Source organism: Chrysemys picta, chromosome 6, assembly GCF_011386835.1.
Source record: "Chrysemys picta bellii isolate R12L10 chromosome 6, ASM1138683v2, whole genome shotgun sequence".
NCBI classification, from domain to species: domain Eukaryota; kingdom Metazoa; phylum Chordata; order Testudines; family Emydidae; genus Chrysemys; species Chrysemys picta.
Window position 1 is genome coordinate 125,052,446 of NC_088796.1, and position 22,192 is coordinate 125,074,637.

The 22,192-nt window shown below is 47.9% G+C and overlaps 1 protein-coding gene across 1 annotated transcript in view; it reads left to right on the forward strand.

Annotated features, from left to right (window-relative positions):
• CPLX1 (complexin 1) overlaps nt 1–22,192 on the forward strand; it is a 199,875-nt gene that overhangs the window by 115,064 nt on the left and 62,619 nt on the right. The window contains exon 3 of the mRNA XM_065549782.1: nt 26–201. Within this exon, the coding sequence (XP_065405854.1) occupies nt 26–201 (176 nt within the window). The remainder of the gene's footprint in view (nt 1–25; nt 202–22,192) is intronic.

Consider the following 22,192-nt stretch of genomic DNA (forward strand, 5'->3'; position numbering starts at 1 on the left):
TCTCCTTCTTGTGTATTTTCTTTAGGGGCTACCAAAGACATGGGGAAGATGTTGGGAGGAGATGAAGAGAAAGATCCTGATGCCGCCAAGAAGGAAGAGGAACGACAGGAAGCCCTGAGGCAGGAAGAGGAGGAAAGAAAAGCCAAATATGCAAAGATGGAGGCTGAAAGGGAAGTGATGCGACAAGGGATTCGAGACAAGGTAGGTGTTGCTTTCAGAGCATGCTGTGTGATCCTGGGTGTGCCCTTCCTAACAGGGAGCTGGTATTTTTTTTATGATGACTATGGAATCACTACAGGGCGAGTTTGATGAGTGATCAGGAAGCACCAGGTAAGTGCTTTGCTGCACTGAACGTTTAAGCTTGCACTCTTGCCCTGAGTTTTCTCCTGTGTAAACCTGCCTTATTCATTGTGATGCCAGAATGGGAATTCTGGATGGATGGAGATGGATGGTCAGTATTTTTGTGCATTGCTCATTAATCAGTACAAAAATAACTGAAAGGTACTATGACCTTCCCCATCCCCACCCTCGCGCCGTTTGTCTCTCCAAGGTCATATAATTGGTTTATATAAAATACCGTCATCCAATGTGTTTTTGTTCTAAGAAAGTCCAAATATCTTCTGCTATTCAATGCGTTGTTTCCAAGATTTCCCAAATGCTTATGGATGAAAAGGGACAACTCATCTCTACTTCCATGTTTGTTAGCATGATACTGGTCACTGGGGAACCAATTTGTTTGATGAAACAGTAAAATAAGAGAGATTCACTTAACATCTGCAAGAATTAAATATCAGGAAACATTGTTCTAGCCTTCTTTGCATTGATGTTAATGGGAAATCCAGGTGCAGAGTCTGATGAATAAAGTAACACAGTAATGTTGAGGATTGTAAGCAAAGTTTAAAGGGTGATTTGGAAAAAAAAAAGTACAAATCCAAGCATTGCCAGGGAGATTGATGTAACTTAATATGACTGGAAACAGATGTGGCAGTGTATCAGCCCTTATGGCCCTCTGTGGAAGTGTAGAGCAATTCTGCTGACTCACTGTGGTAACCAGATCAAGAGGGTCTCATTAGAACAAGCTCCAAGATCTAAAAGCCTGAGTGGCTCTCAGAGGTGAGAGAAATAGCAGAAGGAACAGGAAGTCCTGCAGGGAGACATCCTGGACTTGAACAGACCTGAGAGGACTCTTGGACAATAGTCCGTGGAGGAGTCCGCAAGTACAGTTGTGCACGAGGGCTTTGTTACTTACATTGCATGTCCAAAGGTAAAGCGTAACAGCAGATCCCTAGAAAGAAGGGGTTGAGTTTCAGACAAGATCTTATTGGGGATGGAATCAATTCTCAGAATATATTCAGGTGACCAGTGTCGGGATAGCCTCAATCAGACTGGGGCTCTCGAGTGAGATGATGGTGCTGACTGTCAGAATTGGTACTTGTCCAGTATCTACCCCTATGCAGGTTATGATGACCTCCGAAAGAGACAAGGAGAGAGTTTAAATCCTAGCACAGAGGAAAATGGTTATGGACTGTGATGTAGGCAGTCTGGTGTAGGAGTAAGAGCAGGAATCAGGTCTAGTGGGCAGAGCAGCATCCACGTTGTGGAATGAAGCCAATGGTTAGCCCCAGAGTCAACTGTCAGTTATCAGAGCCGGGGTGAAGCCAGAGTCAGAACCAGGAATTGAAGCTGAGGGTTGGAGCTAAGGCCAGATACCAAATGCCAGAGCCGAGGGTCTGGCCAGAGTCAGGGTCCAAAGTCAGAGGCTGGGGTTGGAGCCAGGACTGGTAACTGATAGCTGGAAGCAAGGCGAAAGGGCAGGAACTGGAGGAGAGGCAAGGATGAAGCATGGAGCCGGAGCAGGAACCAGGAACAGGGTAGAGTGCAGGAAGCAGAGTCCAATGTAACCACAACAGGAAGTCACCTTGTTGCTCAGACTAACTTCCTGTGCCTCCTTCTGTCTTCAATAGTGTGGTTGAAACAATTAGTAGAGCTGGGCAATCCTCCAATGAGGCTCCAGTGGATGGTACCTTGGCTGAGGCCCACCCGGTTTTGGCAGACATTGGGTGGAGGCCATAATACAGGCGCTGTCTGGGAACTCCCAGGCCTGGGTTAAAGATCTGGGACATTCAAATTGGGTCAACAATTCCAAACAGATCATGAAGATTCAGGAAAGGGATGCTATGTGAATACAGTGGAGTCGCATCATAGGCACATTTAACTTATGCGATTTTAACTATATGCGCTCGGCAAAACAAAAACAAACAAACAAAAAGAGAAAAATAACAATTTAAATACTGTACCTGTGGTGTGGGTGATTCTGCCTGCCATTCCACTCAATGAACGTTTGACTATACGCGATTTTTGCCTTACACGCTGACCCCCGCGTCAGATGCGATTCCCCCGTAGATTGTTCTTGTGCCCCAGGTGTGAGTTTAGATAAAAAACCAGTTTTCAAGGAGAATAGTCAATAATAAAATTGAGGGATTTCATTCTAAGAAAAAATACCATTGAAAGGAGATTGTCTCCTTGTGATAGTGGTAGGTAGAACATTCATTAATGGGGAAGATAGGAAACTGGATTGGTTCTCTAGCCAATGCCAGTGCGCTGTTTTAAATATAAGGGGGATACAGTGAGTAATAAATTTCTTAACAGGAGACAAGTGAACCCCCAGCACATAAGAAGGGTCAGATTAAAGGTCCATTTAGCCCAGTATCCTGTTATCTGTCAATGGCCAGTGCCAGGTGCTTCAGAGGAAACGAACATAACATGGAAATTATTGAGTGATCCATCCTCTGTCTTCAAGTCCCAGCTTCTGGTAGTCAGAGGTTTAGGGACACCCAGAGCATTTTGGGTTCCTGACCATCTTGGCTAATAGCCATTATGGACATATCCTCCCTCAACTTATCTAATTCTTTTTTTAACCCCTTTATACTTTTGCCCTTCACAACATTACCCGGCAACAAGTTCCACAGGTTGGCTGTGTGTTCTGTGAAGAAGTACTGCCTTATGTTAGTTTTAAACCTGCTGCCTGTTAATTTCATTGGGTGACTCCAGGTTCTTGTGCTATGTGACAGGGTAAATAACACTTCCTTATTCTCTTTCTTGTCACTGCTCTTGATTTTATAGACCTCTATCATATCTCCCCTTAGTCATATCTTTCCTCAGTTTAACCGTCCCAGTCTTTTTAAGCCCTCCTCTTATGGAAGCTTTTCCATACCTGGAATCATTTTTGTTGTCCTTCTCTACTTTTTTCCAGTTCTAGTGTATATTTTTTTTAAGATGTGGTGACCAGAACTGGACACTGTATTCAAGGTGTGGGCGTACTGTGGATTTATGAAATATGATATTTTCTGTCTCATCTATCCCTTTCCTAATCCTCCTGACATTGTTCGCTTTTTTGACTGTGCAATGACTCCAAGATCTCTTTCTTGAGTGGTAACAACTAATTCAGACCCCATCGTTTTGTGTGTATAGTTGGGATTATGTTTTCCAATGTGCATTACTATTCAGTTTCATCTGCCATGTTGTCAACCAGTTTTGTGAGATTCCTTTGTAACTCTTCGCAGTCTGCTTTGGTCTTAACTATCTCGAGTATTTTGTATTGTCTGCAAATTTTGCCACCTCACGGTTTACCCTCTTTTTCCAGTGCATTTCTGAATATGTTAAACAGCACTGGTCCCAGTACAGACCCTTGGGGGACCCCCACTATTTATCTCTCTCCATTACGAAAACTGACCATTTATTCCTACTCTTTGTCTCCTATCTTTTAACCAGTTACTGATCCATGAGGGGCCCTTCCCTCTTATCCCATGACAGCTTACTTGGCTTAAGAGTCTTTGGTGAGGGACTTTGTCAAATGCTTTTTGAAAGTCCAAGCATGCTATATCCACTGGATCCCCCTTGTCCAGATGCTTGTTGACACCCTCAAAGAATTCTAAGGCCTAGTCTTCACTTACCGGCTGGTCCGGCGGCACGCCATCGATGTTCTGGGATCGATTTATCGCGTCTGGTTAAGACGCGATAAATCGATCCCGGATCGATCCCGGAAGTGCTCACAGTCGGCGCCGGTACTCCAGCTCGCCGAGAGGAGTACGCGGCGTCGACGGGGGGAGACTTCCGGCCGCGTCTGGACCGCGGTAAGTTCGGACTAAGGTATTTCTAATTCAGCTACGTTATTAACGTAGCTGAATTTGCGTACCTTAGTCCGAAGTCCGGACTAAGTGGGGACCAGGCCTAAGAGTTTGTTGGGGCATTATTTCCCTTTACATAAGCCACATTGACTCTTCCCCAACAGATTGTGTTCATCTATGTGTCTGATAATTCTGTTCTTTACTATAGTTTCAACCAATTTGTGTGGTACTGTGGTTATGCTTACTGACCTGTAATTGCCAGGATCGCCTCTGGAGCCTTTTTTAAAGATTGGTGTTACATTAGCTACCCTCCAGTCATCTGATACAGAGGCTAATTTAAGCAATAGGTTGCATACCATAGTTAGGGGTGCTACAGTTTCATGTTTGAGTTCCTTCAGATCTCTTGGGTGAATACCATCTGGTCCTGGTGACCTATTACTGTTTGGTTTATCAATTTGTTCCAAAAGCTCCTCTATTGACACCTCAGTCTGGGACAGTTCCTCAAATTTGTCACCTAAAAAGACTGGCGGAGATATGGGAATCTCCCTCCCATTCTCTCCATGAAGACTGATGCAAAGAATTAATTTAGCTTCTCTACAACAGCCCCTTGTTTATGTTGAGTTCTCTTTTAGCACCTTGATCCTCTAGTGCCGCATATTCTTGTTTGACAGGCTTCTGATGTAGTTAAAAATATTTGCTGTTCGTTTTTGTGTCTTTTGATAGTTACTCTTCAAATTCTTTTTTGGCCTGCCTAATTATACTTTTTACACTTGATTTGCCAGAGTTTATGCGCCTTTCTATTTTCCTCAGTAGGATTTGACTTCCTATTTTTATAGGATGCCTGTTTGCCTCTAACTGCCTTTTTAACTGTGTTGTGTAGCCGTGGTGGCATTTTTTGGTCCTTACTAGGTTTTTTTTATTTGGGGTATACGGTTAGTTTGTGCCTCAGTTACGGTGTTTTAAAATAGTTTCCATGCAACTTGCAGGCGTTTCACTTTTGTGCCTGTTCCTTTTAATTTCTGTGTAACTAGTGTCCTCATTTTTGTGTAGTTCTCCTTTTCGAAGTCAAATGCTACTGTGATGGGTTTCTTTGGTATTTCCCCCCCTACAGGGATGTTAAATTTAATTCCCTTATGGTAGCTATTATTGAACAGTTCAGCTATATTCACTTGGACCAGATCCTGTGCTCCACTTAGAACTAAATCAAGAATGGCCTCTCCCTTTGTGGGTTTCAGGACAAACTGCTCCAAAGAGCAGCCATTCATGGTGTCTAGAAATTTTATTTCTGAATCCTGTCCTGAGGTGACATGTTCCCAGTCAATATGGGGATAGTTGAAATCCCGCTCTATTATTGGTTTTTCTGGTTTTTACATATCTAATCTCCCTGAGCATTTCACAATCACCGTCACCATCCTAGTCAGGTGGTCAGTAGGAGATTCCTACTGCTAGACTCTTATTATTCCAGCATGGAATTTCTATCCATAGAGATTCGATGGTACTGTTTGATTCATTTAAGATGTTTACTATATTTGACTCTGTGCTTTTCAGTACTAGCATGCTGTGACACTTTTGTATTTTTTTGTTTGATTTTGTTAGCAAGTAGTTTTTAAGTGAAGCGAAACTTGGAGTCTGGAAGACAAGTCTGGAAAGTATCAGAGGGGTAGCCGTGTTAGTCTGAATCTGTAAAAAGCAACAGAGGGTCCTGTGGCACCTTTACTTCTGTTAGTCTCAAAGGTGCCACAGGACCCTCTGTTGCTTTTTACAAGTCTGGAAAGGTTGAACTGCACTAGATGAGTGGGGTGGATCTGAGCTTAGTGACAGAAATGATAGTGTTTCCTGGTTGTAAGGAGTGGCTGGTGTGAAAAGAATGATGAGGATGTAAGGGACTCCAATCTCTTCATTTTTCTCTTGAGCAAAATCCCTAATCGCCTACCTTTGAAAGAGGGAGCTGTTTCCTGAAGAATTGGAAAAGTTGTATTAAGTCTTTAAAGAGCAACTTGAAAGAGCAGACAGCTTTTTGTCTGATAGGTCCACTGTGGGGGAATAATACTCTGCCTGGCAGAGAAATTGATTTGATGATAAGAGACAAAGACTTGTAATAACTACGATGAGATCCTAATGGATGGAACTGGGAAATCTGAAATGAACCGAGATGTGACAGAAAGAAGTTTCCACTATTTGACAGTGTTACATTTTTGTTTCTCAGTTTAGTAATTGACCTTGGTCTTTGAAAATCACTGTGAAACTGGAACTCTGGGGAAAAAAACAGAATATGGAGTGCAGTAGGGATATATGTATAATATTCAAGAAGGTCTTTCTTTCTTTCTTTCTTTCTTTCTTTCTTTCTTTCTTTCTTTAACTTTTGAGTGCTTGACTTTGCATCCTTAATATCTTTTAATATGATTTTTAATGTAATTTCCTGCATTTAAAAAAAAAACAAATTGAAAAAACTGAAATTCCATCATGTGAAACTCTCTTGAATTCTCATCAGCAGGGTTAGACCCCTTTAGAGCCAGAGCACAGACCCTCTTCCACTTGAGCTGCAGGACCGACTGATAGCAATAACACGTTATTCTCTTTGTGGGCTCACCAGTAAAAGGGGGTGGGACGCACATTTGGCCAGTCGGTTTCATAGCTCTTTGCTGACAACAGAGGAATGCTGAGATTCGAGAATCATGGGTTCTACTCCAGATTCTGAGACTCTCAAGGTAACAGACACTTCTGTCCCCATCTTGTTCCAGTATTCCCATTAATTGTAATAGGCAATAAAATCCCCTGGATGGTTTTGAGAATCTCAGCCACCGGCAATAAAGTTCTCTGCCATCCTTGGAATTTTAGAACTAAAACATTGGCAGAAACAAAAAACGAACTCCCCTTTCCCAGGAAAAGCATAAAAGCCTTGAACCTGGATGAGGACTGCATCATTCCCAGAACTCCCATGAGCTATGCTAGCTTGTGTTGATTCCCGCTGGATCGATCACTGCCCGCTGATCTGGCAGGTAGTGTAGATGTACCCTCAGGCCTGGTCTACACTGGGGGGGGGGGAACCTAAGATACGCAACTTCAGCTACCTCTAGGAAGGTGACAACATTTGGGATGATCAGATTTGGATAAGCTCTCTAGAAGCTATCCCACACACTCCTGCTAATGCTGGGTCTGCTGGCGTCTTTTTCCTGCATAGAAAAGTGTTGCCTTAATGCTGGCTTTTTGACCCGGTTGCCAAAGTCACCCTCAGACTCTGAGTCCCCAAAAGATGAAATCGAGGTTTATATTTGCAGACCTAGATCCTAATGTGAGATGCTCAACCTGCACCATCACATAATTAATTTGCCATGAATGCTTCACTCGCGTATTTGCATATTTAACTGATGCTTAGCCATGAAAATCTAGTCTGGAAGGCACTGGAATAACTGGATGTGTATTGACTCCGCTCTGCAATAACATAATTCCTTTGATAATAAGCTCCAAACCCAGCAGGGCAAATTTTCTCTTGGTAAAATTTTGCTTCTGTTAAACAGCTTTACAGTGTTTGCGACGCTCTCTGATTTTAGTGAAACCGGGGGATGTTTTATTCTTGGAAAAGAACAACTTCAGATGTAGCTAGCACCAGGGGGCTTTAAAAATGCCAACTCAAACCTGCTTGAAAACCTGGTTGGGAAGATGTACCATTCCTGTGGAGGGAAATATAAAATTCATTCTCCATCACAGACTACCCACAGCTAAAGAGAGCCAGAAGAATATTCTCCTCAAGTCAAAAGTTAAGGGCCTTGATAATACTTTCCCCAGCAATCAATCATGTTCTGCTATTCCGAAGATAAAAGTTTATGGCCTGGGCAACTGAAATGTCCTGTCTGGCAGACAGTGCACCATTTACAGCCCTGTCTCCCGGCCCTCCTCCCTGTGGAACTTTTCAGTTCAAATCTGTGGCCAGGGTGTGGTTAAGGCACTGGCTCTGGGTTCAATTCCCTAACCCTAAGCTTTGCAGGGCAGTGACTGTGTCGGTGTATCTACAGTGTCTAAGGGTATGTCTACAGTACCCACCGGATCAGCGGGTAGTGATCGATTGATTGGGGATCAATTTATCGCATCTAGTGTAAGCGCGATAAATCGATCCCCGATCACTCTGCCATCAACTCTTGTACTCCACCGCGGCAAGAGGCGGAAGCGGAGTCGACGGGGGAGCGGCGGCAGTCAACCCGGCGCCGTGAGGACGCAAGGTAAATCGACCTAAGATATGTCGACTTCAGCTACGCTATTCTCGTAGCTGAAGTTGCGTATCTTAGGTCTCCCCCCCCCAGTGTAGACCAGGCCTGAGGGTACGTCTACACTACCTGCCAGATCAGCGGGCAGTGATCGATCCAGCGGGGATCGATTTATCGAGTCTAGTCTTGATGCGAGAAATCGACCCCTGAGTGCTCTCCCAGAGACTCCTGTACTCCAGCGCCGCGGGAGGTGCAGGCGGAGTCGATGGGGGAGCGGCAGCAGTCGACTCACGGCGGTGAAGACACCACGGTAAGTCGATCTAAGTACGTCGGCTTCAGCTACGTTATTCACATAGCTGAAGTTGCGTAACTTAGATCGATTTCCCCCCACACTCCGTGTAGACCAGGGCTAACGCAATCGGGCTCTGAGCTCGGCTGAAGCCTTTAGAAAAACTCTCCTGCCTAAAAACCCTAAAGAACCCTGCTGGCCTATTTCCGTCTATGAAGTCAAAAGAAGCGCAGGTGGCGAGGGGGCTGTCTCCATGGAGACGTGAGCAGCCAAGGAGTTCCCTGGATCCATCTATAGCCCCACACCCAGCACGGTGTGACATCAGTGTGTATGAGGAGTCAGTTGTCTCTTATCTTCTGCTCACATGCCAAGGATGAGCAAGGCCCAAACCACCCTTGCCTGCCAGTAGTATTCTACTGCGGTGACAGTGAGCAGGTCCAGGCTGAGAGGGCACTTGACCGAGGAGATGATTGTCTTCTGAAGGGCTCTGATTCACCCCCAAAGAAAGGAAGGGACATAGTGGGGCTACAAAAGGGAAGGGCATATAAGCAAATATCTTCTGGCTGGGATTCTCAAAGAAACATAAGGGAATTAGGGGCTCAGATTCCATTGAAAATGACTGGGAGTTGGACACCCTACTCCTTAGGCCTCAAGCTTTAAGAAATTCAGATTTAGTTTGGTTCTTCCTGTAGCTCAATAACTTCCTAGCTGCAGAGCGGGTAAATCACCCCAGGGGACCAGGGTGAAATTATCACCACTCGTAACTTCAGTGAGAGGTGAAGAGCAAAAGGCCGGCAAAGCTAACTCCCTGCGCATTGGCCTGGCAGCCTCGGCTGAGACCTGAAAGGCAGGACTGTGCTAATGGAAATGTCCTTGAGAACTGAGTGGCGTTTGACAGCCTTGAGATGCAATTTCTGAACCAACCTGTATTGTGGTTGTTGTTGTTTATTTGTATTGTGGCAGTGCCCAGTCAGACCAGGGCCCTGCTGTGCTAGGCAATGTACAAAAAGACGGACCGAAGAGCTTATGGTCTGCGCTATTCCGTAGCTGAGGTGTAATTACATTCTGTATGATCATTTTAAGGAGTCTAGAGATGGAGATCCCATTGGGTATGTCTAGACTGCGTTGTAAGACCCGGTCTTGTGGGCTCCGTGTTTCCAAGCCTGCATCCACACTGCATTGTAAACCTGGGTTTACAATCCCTGGACCCAGTTGTGCTAGCGCATCCATAGTGCACCACACAGTCCTTCCGACTTGGGTCTGCGGCTTGAGCTGTGTCCACACGGCACAATGACAGGGCCAGGACCCAAGTCACAACAGGACTCGGGCTCCTACCCACGCACCCCCAGCAGGGTCTTAGAAACTGGGTCCTGAGTGCATGCTGACTGGAGTCAGACTGGTTTGTGTGTGGACAGAAGCGGGGCTTGGGCTCCAATCTGAATCAGAGCCTGGGCTTAGCATGCTGTGTAGACATACCTATTCTTTCTTACATTCTATAGCTCTTTATAATAATTCTAGGGAACTTTAATTAGATACCATATAACCACATTGGTTCCATCCTGATTACGTTCAATAGCCCTTTTGCATAAGCGTGTGTGTATAGGCTCCATTTTCATTGACTCTTTCATATAAATGATACAGAATTTCCTGGGCCATCTGAATGCAAGTCTACAGGCCAGTTCCTCAGCTGGAGTGAACCAGCAGAACCCCACTGACTGCAGTGGTGCTCCACCAACTTTCGCCAGCTGATTTTCTGACCTTGTCACTTTTGATACTTTAAAAATTCAGCAAAAGAAGGCACCATTCCACAAATGTTTTATCTGGGAAGCAAACTGACTTCATTCCCTCCCCCGCAAGTAATTTTAATTCAGTTATTTTAGAAGAGTCCGCTGGCTTCGTTTTTCCCTACTGTATTATTGGGCATGCATAGTAAATTGGCTTCCACATGGAAGACTGTTCTGGTTTAACTACATTCCAGTGTTCAGGGCTAACCCCAATCCCCTCCTAATTGCTGTCAACGAGATACTCAGAATAATAGGACCGCTCCTAACTAGGTCCCGTGGGAGACACTCCCATTGTTACTGGACTATTTTTAAAAGTGAGGAATGAAAGTAATATTTTCTATTTACATAGCATCGCTCAGGGTCCTAAAGCACTCAAGCGCTTCATCAATCACTTCATCCAGCGTTAAAAGAGAGGTGAAATGCGACAGCTGTTTTAAAAGTGCTTGGCACTATACAGCAATGCATGGGCCCAAGCCACAGCGGGGATGAATCCGCATTGCACCACTGATGTCGGTTGCAGGATGCTGATTTACCTCAGTGGAGGATCTGACCCCTTAGGACTGGATTGAAGAATGCCATCATCCAAACTGCACCTCTATTTAATATAATTGCAGGAACTGTCATCGAGGCAGGGCATGAGAATGGTGCCACAGGCTTTTAATGACAGTAAATGATCATCTTGTGAGATCTAGGCATTGTGGGTCACTGACTAGCGCAGGGCACTAACACTTAAGAGTCATGGGTTCTAGTCTTGCCTCTGGCAGTGACTCACTGTGTAACTACAGACAATTTATTAAGACTTTTTTGAGCTTCAGTTCTTGGGCTGTAGAATGGAGAAATTAACACTTGCTCTTCCTTATACAGCACTTTGAGATCTACCAATGCAGCAGCGTATCAGTGCTTTATATCATCACCCAGTCGGAGCTCCTGAATAACGCTATCACCGTAGCAGTGTAGTTACACCAGTATAGTCCTGCCAGTAAATTTCCCCATGTGGACGAGCCCTGAGCTGAGGGCTTGGGTCGTTTGTGCTTTCTTTCCTAACAAAACCTGACTCCAAAAGGCTCATTGACCCTTATATAGCAACAGTCATTGTCAAACCAAATATAAAGCAAGGACTTCCTCCAGCTCCACTATCTGTCTAGGCACTGGCCTCTCTCTCTTCATTGAAGCATATGAGTCCCTCACAGTCATTGATGAATTTTATCCTCAGAACACCCTTGTGAAGCAGGGCAATGCTATTACCCTCATTTCATAACTGGGGAACAGAGACAAGTGACTTGCCCAAGGTCTCACAAGGAGTCTGTGTCAGAGGTAGACATTGACCCCGGCTCGCCCAAGTCCCAGGCCAGGGACATACCCCGCTGTCTAAAGAGCAGACAAATGGCATCACTTGAATTAAACTCCTGACTATTTCCTCATAGCCAGCAAAAGAATCGTTAAAGTGTAGGCCGTTATGTTCTCCTGGGACCAGCAGCACTACAGGTGTATAATGCTGGGCCCATAGCACATTATTCCTGAGTATTGGACAATAGTGCCTACAACCCCGATCCACCAGTGTCGCTCAGGGACTGCCCCCACACTACTATCCTGAGGGCATAGGTTGCCCCAGAAGAGGTGGGGCGAAAGGAACTGCCATAGATCTGTCTCATACCTTGCCCATTGGAGCTAGCTGGGCCACCTGTGAAGGCAGAGAGTTGCACTGAGCAAAGGGGTGTATGACGGGGTAGACCACAAAGATGGTGCTCTGGGGGTGATGGGAGACATTCTGCTTCCCAGAGTCAGAATACTTGCTGCTTTTTCCATCATGCCTACCCTTAGCTCTGCCCATCAGGCACAATCTAGCTCATTTCTGAGAAGGAGGAGGGACATGTGCTGTGTTTGCCCACCATTCTAGGGCTATACTCAGCTAAGAGCCAGGTAGTCAAAGGTAGGTAGGTGCCTAAAGTTACATGTAGGTACGTAGTGGGGGTTTTGAAAACTGCCTAAGCAGGTTAAGCTCCAAACTCTGATTGATTTGAAGTGTCCTTAGGTACCTAACTCAAAATCCCACGAGGCGGCTATTTGCACCGTTAGGCACCTAAATACTTTTGAAAATCTGGTCGTTAGAGGTCTAAGCCCCACTGGCTTCTAGTGAGACTTAGGCTTTCAAGCATTTAGGTCACTTGGGCTCTTTGGAAAATTTTAGCCCAGGTCTTAGTCTAACACAGAGGAAACGAGCGGAAGTAATGGTTTTCTTATATGGCTAGGAACCTCAGCTTTGCCATACCGGATATATCCATAAGCCCATTCATTCCAACAGCTGTACGCACTTACCTGATGCTTCCAAGGAAGGCTAAAAGCAATGGCAGGGCCTCAATAGGTGACTAGCTGCATCTTTAGGCACCTAAATAGCTTCGGGGGGGAGGGATAGCTCCATGGTTTGAGCATTGGCCTGCTGAACCCAGGGTTGTGAGCTCAATACTTGAGAGGGTTATTTGGGGCCAAAATCTGCATGGGGATTGGTCCTGCTTTGAGCAGGGGGTTGGACTAGATGACCTCCTGAGGTCCCTGACATCCTATGATTCTATGACAATCTGGGTCTAGCACCATTTGGGTCCACCCAGTCACAGCACGGGACCCAAATGGTTAGTGAGACTCATTAACACATTTTAAAGCACACTCCAGTTCCATCACTTCTTATTAACCTACATTTCCAGCCACCGGTGTGCACCATTAACAACAGAGCTGCTTGAATAAGATTGACCCAGCCACTTATTTGATAGATTTCATGCTATGTTGAATAGGTCACTCAGTAAATATTATCCTCTATTTCCTCATTACTCACCCAGTTTTCAATCTGGGCAGAGAATTTATTAATATTGACACATTTCATGACTTTTCTCTTTACCAAAACATTTGCAAATAATCTTTTCTATTATCTGCCCAGTTTGGTTTGCAAATTCATCCCTCTCCCCTTTCCTGATTATTCTGTTTGATTCCTCAAGACTGAGGAATACGGTTCTCAGATTCCAGAGAAGCAGTTGTTGACTTCACATCAAGAGTGGGTCAACATAAATGTTTCCTGCTATACTAAGGAGCTATATATAGCATAGGGGGTGCAAAGGGTTTTAAAGGGATCCCCTGGATTAGACATCTGCATAATAGTTTACCAAAGGGTGGCATATCACATCTCTACCAAGAACCAGAAGCCCACTAGTCATCATAATCATTGTGAAATGTGTGTATCTATTTAAGGAGTTATGTATCTGTACTGAAAATTCTGCTTTTGAAGTTAAGGCAGATCACACAACATATAGTCAACCTGTGGAACTCTTTGCCAGAGGATGTTGTGAAGGCCAAGACTATAACAGGGTTCAAAAAAGAACTAGATACATTCATGGAGATAGGTCCATCAATGGCTATTAGCCAGGATGGGTAGGGATGGTGTCCCTAGACTCTGTTTGCCAGAAGCTGGGAATGGGCGACAGGGGATGGATCACTTGATGATTACCTGTTCTGTTCATTCCCTCTGGGGCACCTGGCATTGGCCACTGTCAGAAGACAGGATACTGGGCTAGATGGACCTGTGGTCTGACCCAGTATGGCCATTCTTATGTTCTTATGACATACCTTAGAAATGTTCCCTTCAGGCAGGAGGTAACTGACATCTAGCTCCCTGTCTGGCCATTTGTGTGCTGTGTATTGTCTGCCACACAATGCAGGCCTATTTGCATACTGTGCTAGGTGTGAACTGAGAGATTGAGAAATCTACAAGAGAGGAAGTCTATAGGATGAAACAAGCAGCAGGCTTGTTTGTGACTAAAGGAAAAGGATTGGTTGGGTATATCTCAGGGTGCAAGACACACTGGCGCCTTCACCTAGGAGGCAAAGTGACAGGGTGCATGTCTCATAAAAGAAGGTCACAGCCTGGCTGTAAAGCACTGTAAGGATTCTGGGTGAGCAGTACTCTACAAGCCATGGGAGTATCTTGTCCATTAAGTCTAGGCTCTAGGTTGCGTGTTATGATTTTATTTTATATGCACCATTTGATTCCAGTATTTCTACGTGCTATGACTTGAATCATTTGTTAACTGAACTCGTATTTGATGTTACTCTGAATATAGCTCAGTGCTGTGTGTTAAGTGGAGCGGGGATCTGAGGGGGAACTGCTGAGCTGGGCACACTATTTCTTTGGAAGCAGCAAATCGGTGAGTACTGTGGCCGCCCAGTGGACCAAGGGATGGAAACTCCAGGGAGATGTATGGAGGGCTGGAGTGAGCCTATCGCTAACCTGCAGAGTGACGGCAGGGCCTGTGAGGCCTAGAGGGGAGGCCCTGTGTTGCCAGCGGGCAGTGGGGCTGGGGAGCTGACCCATGGCCGGCACAGGATTTTTCTTCACGCCAAGGGCAGGTGGTAGCGATGCGCCTCACAACCCTGGGTGCCCGCAGGAAGCAACGCATATATAAAATTGCTGCTCAGTAGAGCAGTCAGCATCTATGCTGAAGCACTGCACGCTGACTTCAGTGGGTGTTGGATGACGCCCTTATGCCAGCGCTAAGGGGCTGTGTAAATCTGACCTGTCAGCTTCTAGAACGGCAGCCATTACAGTCATCCTGTCACATCTGGGCTGGATCCGGTGTCTGCTGAAATCAGTGGGAAAGGCTCCCATTGACTTCTTTGGACACTGGATGAGGCCCTCTTTGGCCTAGATCCTCCAAGGGCTTTCAGTGGGAGCGAGGCGCCTAGATAACGTTGAGGGTCTGTGATGACGCAAGATGCCTGGCCATGCGGAACCAGACCCAGCCTGCTCATCTTCCCCAGGAACGCTGACCCAGCCGAGAGAAGTAGATGAAGACCCAACCCTCTTCCCCCTTAACTCCTTCTTCTGCCTGTCTGAGAAAAGCAGAGCTCATGTACCTTGGCTGATTGGACAGCTCTCTCTGCGTACATCTGTATGTGTAATTAGATGAAGTGGCAGCTCTCGCTGTTCTGCGCTGGGATACTGCTGTTTGACGAGACAGAATCAGCTCTTGGATTAGTTCTTGCCTGCAATCCAGGACAGTTACATCCCTAACAGGGAGAGTTATTACTGGCTGATAACAGGAAGTGAGAAGAGGAAAAGCACGATGCCATTGCTTTTGAAGCAGTCGACTCCTGCCTGGGATAGACTCATAGAATCTCAGGGTTGGAAGGGACCTCAGGAGGTCATCTAGTCCAGCCCCCTGCTCAAAGCAGGATTAGTTGGCAAAGGCCGATAGTAATAGGATAGCAGCTTTCATCCCACAGCTTTTTGGAAACTCCAGTTCGATCCTGCGAATGATTAGTCTCATGAGCAGTCCCTGTGGCCTCGATGGAGTAGGCATTTGCAGGATCAAGCGTTAGACAATAATAGCACGCAACAAAATATGTCAGTATCGTCAACTCCTTTTTATAGATGGGGAAAGTTTGGCACATGGAGATGAAGTGCCTTGCCCAAGGTCAGCCAGTAAGCCAATGGCAGAGCTGGGACTGGAATTCCAGAGCTCTATCCACTGGACCAACCTGCCTCCCAGTTTACATTTCATCCATCCAAATGATTACACTGTCAGCAGTAGGGGGCATTACGTAACACTGCAGCTGTATCACCATCCAGCAACACCTAGGGATCCGAACAGTGCCCCTAGATTGCACAGCTGAGTCACAAATGGCAGACACGTCCATTAAAAGTAGGAACAATGATACCTAGATCTAACACACTCAGCATGGATACAGGACTATTATCCCGCATCCGGAGGAGACCATCCACTGCTGTCACCAGTCCATAGACTGCACCCAGACTGAATGGGTCAAGGAGGTCTGAGGCAGCTAGGTACTTGGAGAGTCGTCTTGTTCTAGGTCCTAAGAACATAAGAACGTAAGAATGGCCATACTGGGTCAGATCAAAGGTCCATCTCCCGACAGTGGCCAATGCCAGGTGCCCCAGAGGGAGTGAACCCAACAGGTAATGATCAAGTGATCTCTCTCCTGCCATCCATCTCCACCCTCTGACAAACAGAGGCTAGGGACACCATTCCTTACCCATCCTGGCTAATAGCCATTAATGGACTTAACCTGCATGCATTTATCTAGTTCTCTTTTAAACCCTGGTATAGTCCTAGCCTTCACAACCTCCTCAGGCAAGGAGTTCCACAGGTTGACTAGAAATGGCAGACGCAATGCTGGTTATCCAGGTTTTCAGCCTCAAGTGTGTGTTTTTTGCAAAGGATGCACCCCAACTTCTTTAAGAGAAGCCGGCACCCTGCCCTCCCTAATGGGGGCGTTGACAGTGCCCCCCAGCAATGGACCCAGTGCTCTCCTGCTGGCCTTCACCAGCCAAGAAGGACATGCATCCAGTGGACAGGTTATGGGATGAAGTGCTCTTAACTCCACTTAACTCAGAGAGCATCACGGGCTGAAGGCAGCCCAGGGAGACCAAGCCCCTTGAGAATCCTCTGTGTACTGAGGAGAGCAGACAGCTCAGCCTGATGTTGTCCACAAAATGATCTGGAATTTCCTCAGAGGAAACATGATTCAAATCAGCCATGGAGTGGAGACAGCTTGGATTAACAAGTCTGCCAATTTAGACCCCTCCATCGATAGATACTGTGGTACAGACAAAGAATCTTCCACACAGCCATGGCATTAGCCTGCAAAAGGGTTTTGATATCGTCAGTTTGGACCTGAGACAGCCACCTCCACCCATGCTCTAGCAGTCTGCTTGCAAACTATGAATGGCGAGGAATACAACTGTGACGCATGGCTAGAAAGGGTTAAACATCCTGCAAAATAAATAACCCTCAAAAGACATGTGGGGAGATAGTGTTTGTGTTTTTGTGTATTTACATATGTATGAGTAGGGTTGACAATATAATCAACAGCCCCTGTCTATGCTGTATTCTGATCATTCAGAGATCAAAAGGACATCCTAGCATTTAAATAAATTGTAAACATGGGATATCTCGGTATTCATCTCTCTTTGAAATGTGCTGTGAATGGTGGAGGAACAAGCAAATGGTCTTATGTTAATCCATATAGCAAAATACCAGTGATGGACCTCCTTCAAAGTCTCATAGACTCATAGACTTTAAGGTCAGAAGGGACCATTATGATCATCTAGTCTGACCTCCCGCATGATGCAGGCCACAAAGCCGTCCCAACCCTTTCCCTTGACTCTGCTGTTGAAGTCCCCAAATCCTGTGGTTTAGAGACTTCAAGTAGCAGAGAATCCTCCAGCTAGCGACCCCTGCCCCATGCTGCGGTCATCCCAATTCCCTTTTGTTCCCCGAGGAAATCCCAACGTGTCCAAGAGGACATGAAATTGGATAAAAGATCGTTGCGTCCTGATTCTGTCATCTCAGATCTGCTTAAGCTTCATTAGGGGAGGTTTGAGTCGCAAGACTGAGGTCCCAGCAGGGCCGGCTCTGGCTTTTTTGCCGCCCCAGGCAAAAAAGCCTCCCACCATGGCCCCCTGCCCTGCGGGGAGCGCGGCAGGGGAGGGCGCTGAGCCCGGCCGTGGGCCCGCTCTCCCCGACTGGCCGGAGCGCTGGGGGGAGAGCGGCGGGCCCGCCACGGCTCCTCTGGCGGCCGGAGCGGCCCTCCCCTGAGCCCCTGCCCCCGCACTGCCCCTTCCCCCGAACCCCCATCCCTGCCCCTCCCCTTCCCCCAAGCCCCTGCCCCGAGCCCCTGCCCCCGCACTGCCCCTTCCCCCGAACCCCCACCCCCAAACCCCCACCCCCGCACCTCCCCTTCCCCTGAGCTCCTGCCCCTGCACCGCCGCTTCCCCGGAACCCCCATCCCCGCAACTCCCCTTCCCCTGAGCCCCTGCCCCCTCCCCCGAGCCCCTGCCCCCGCACCGCCCCTTCCCCCGAACACCCACCCCCAAACTCCCACTCCCGCACAGCCCCCTCCCCCGAGCCTCCACCCCCGCACCGACCCTTCCCCTGAACCCCAGCCCCCGCACCTCCCCTTCCCCCGAGCCCCTGGAACGCCCCTTCCCCCGAACCCCCACACCTCCCCTTCCCCCGAGCCCCTGCCCCCACACCGCACCTTCCCCCGAACTCCCACCCCCGCACCTCCCCTTCCCCTGAGCCCCTGCCCTCGCACCGCCCCTTCCACTGAACCCACACCCCCGCACCTCCTTTTCTCCATAGCCCCTGCCCCCACACTGCCCCTTCCCCCGAACCCCCACCGCCCCTTCCCCCGAGCCTCTGCCCCCACACTGCCCCTTCCCCATAGCCATCGCACAGCCCCTTCCCCCGAGCCCTCATACCGCCCCTCCCCCAAGCCCCCACCCCCGCACCTCCCCTTCCAATGAGCCGCTGCCCCCACACTGCACCTTCCCCCGAACCCCCACCCCCGCACCTCCCCTTCCCCTAAGCCCCTGCCCCCGCACCGTCCCCTCCCCCGAGCCTCCGCCCCCGCAGAACTCCTTCCCCTGAGCCCCTGCCCCCTCCCCCAAGCCCCTACTCCCGCATCGCCTCTTCCCCCCCAAGCCCCTGCCCTCGCACCGCCTCTTCCCCCGAGCCTCTTCCCTCGCACCTCCCCTTTCCCCCAAGCCCCTGCCCCCGCACCGCCCCCTCCCCCGAGGCTCCGCCCCCATAGCACCCCTTCCCCTGAGCCCCTGCCCCCGCACTGCCCCTTCCCCTGAACTCCCGCCCCCTTCCCCGAGCCCCTGCCCCCGCACTGCCTGTTCCCCCGAGCCTCTGCCCCCACACTGCCCCTTCCCCTGAGCCCTCGCACAGCCCCTTCCCTCCAAGCCCCTGCACCCGCACTGCCCCTTCCCCCGAGCCCCTGCCCCCACAGCACCCCTTTCCCCAGAGCCCCTGCCCTCGTGCCGCCCCTTCCCCAGAGCCCCTACCCTCGTGCTGCCTCTTTCCCCAAGTCCCTGCCCCCGCACCACCCTTTCTCCCGAGCCCTGCCCCCGCTCCTCTCCACCCCCTCCTCCCTGTCACTCACCCTTACGGCCTGTAAGAAGTGATGGGACCTTGGCCCCCTGGCACGGTGCCCCTGCCTGCAAGGACTTCACCTAGTGGTCTGTCGGAGGAACCATGACTTCCCTCACAGCCCTCTGCTTTGATCTCAGTAGTCTTTGACAGTGGATCATCAAAACAGGTCCCTTGTCCTAACAGGTTAGGTCAGCACCAACTGCGAAATGCAGGCGAGGAGGCTGATAATATGTTGCGCTAGGATGCATCATGGGGCACTTGCATCAGTCATGTACTGTTTCATGGACTAACGACATCATCATCATTTGCCTAGTTTTTCATGTAGCATCTTTCTTCCTACCTAACACCTCAGATATTTTTACAAAGCTAATTCAAGGACAAAAGACACTCTGAAGGTCACCAAATGAGGAATTAAAGATCTGTTCTCCTCATGCTGTAGCTAAACTACCCCATTAGTTCTTAAAATGTAGTAATTAACCACACGTACCCCTGGGGAGATTACACCCCTTCGAGGGGAGGTTAGTTATTGGAATCTTGAATAATCAGATAATAACTTACGAGGGCTTAATGAAAACAGCAGCATTGCATTTGTTCTGAATGCGGCCCAGCGTTCCCATGTAAGCTGCCTCACGGATCCGTAGGCAGATGCATCATTCTCTACTGTTAAAATAATACAAGCCAAACTCATCCTTTGAAATGCTGGAGCTTAGAGCAAGATCAGAGAGCAGATTTGTACGCTCCTCACCACAGAGCTGTGCATCAGTTCTGACATGGCTTTCACTTTCTTCTCCTGGGATTTGTGATTGTCACAGAGAATTAATCATTGTATGTGCCTAAAGAGGAGGACGATCTCAGGATATTATTAAGGTCACATGCAGGGCAGTATGAGAAACTTTGCAGTATGTTTACTTGCAGTAGTAGCCTGGCTTTTGCCTTCCTTTTCCAGTGCTTCTGAATCCCTTACCTGAGGGCTTGTCTACACATGGAGTCATGCCGGAATAGCGGTTGTGCTTTAAATTCACACCTGCTCTAATCTGAATTAACTTTCAAGGGTGGACAAGCCCGAAGAGCCAGATTTTGCCACCCTTACTCATGCCCCCGAAATCATGAAATTTGAAATAGTGATAAATTTGAGGGACGGTTCTTTACTCTGTTGGTTTTGAGCCTGTAGGAGTCACGTTTTCAAGCTTTTCGCTGCAACCATGAGGGCTCAACTCTTACCTTTTTTAAAATGAAGCTGAAATTTCTCTTGTATTCACCTGACTCCAGGGTCTGGGGCTTTAAAACAACCCACCAAATATTGCGAGACTCACGATAAAATCACACAAACTGGTGAGGCTTTGGCAAAAGCCATGTTAAGCAGGGTGCAACACGCTGTTGCCACATACCAGGAGAGTGTAGGGAAGGAATTATGCCTCCGAGATGCCCTGTAGCCTCCATATTCCCTTCTCACCTGGGATATAAGGGGTGGGGACATTCATTTGCCAAACACAACATCTTGTGCGCCAGAGCAGCTGCACTGACGGACACATTGGCAGGGGGAGGGCTAATGCTCCAGCCACGCTCCAGCGCTGCATGGATACACAGAGCCGCCTTAGTCCTGCTTGTCTAGACCAAGGTACCACACAGAGGCATCAGAGCAGGCCCATCAAAATCTAGCCCAATGAGATCATTTGCAATATAAGGTCATCCTCTTCCTGAGTGAGGGTAGCGAAATCTGGCCCTGAGCTATTTTCCATGCAATGCCATCCGCTTAAACGAGCATTGTCGTCACGGTCCCCGCAAGACACAGGAACCCTGCACAGCCCTGGGGATGGAACTTTCCGAAGATCTTGGCAGATCTGGGTCCAGATTTCCAAAAGGGATCAGTATGTTTGGGGTGGCGCTAATCTGGATGGGTCCCGGTGGGAGTTTCTGCCTCCTGAGCTGTTTTGAAAATCAGGCTTGATGTAGCTCTGCCCAGCCCCTTGGCTCTGTCGCAGCTTCTGAGATATTTCCTTCAAGTCACGTTAACCAGATCCAAAACCGATCTTATGCAGAAGCAGTTAGAGATCTACATTGTGCCTGGGGGGAGCGGAGGGGGGACAATAATAAACAAACAACCAGGGTGCAAGACGGCCAACAATCAAAACGTACCCCTCAGCACAAGTCTGGGCTTGTTTGGTTTTTATTCAGCAAGGCCAGTGGTTTAGTTTCCATCTTGTTTAGAACAATAAAGTAGCTTTCCATGCCCTGCTGAAGAGACCAGGGTATTGAAACAAATGTTTTCCCAGTTTACATCTATTGGCAAACGCTCCACAATGTTTTGACAGCTCCTTTTCCCAGATTTCTTGCTTTTGAAGCACGTTGGTTTTAGGGAACTGCCGAACACTCTGGTTTTTCGCTTCTCTAACAAGCCTCAGAGTTGATCTGGGATTGCACTCCCCAAGAAACGGCATAATGATCCCGCTCATTTTGACCACAGTCTTGCAAACTGGCCAGTGAAGGAAAATCAACAAAACAATCATGTAGGCGAGAGGGAGATTGTTTTCATAACTTTGTGTGCTCGGGTCTGGCACTGGTTCAATAAGAAAAGTTCTCACTTATCTTCCTGTTTTCAAAACTAGTTATTTCCCTCTTACTGTGATGCTGTGAAATTGGCTTCATGGGAGCACCTGATTGTAGGCTAGATTGAGTGTTAGGCTCAGAGCAGAGAAAGGGGCAGTGTGTAGCCAAAGTGTCCTAGGGGTAGCGCTGGTTGGGAAGTTTTTGGTGAAATGTTTTTCTGTGGGGGAGGCAGCTGAAAAAAAACCCATTTTGTCAAAACCTAAACAGTTCACAAAAGTATTGAGTTTGACAAAACACC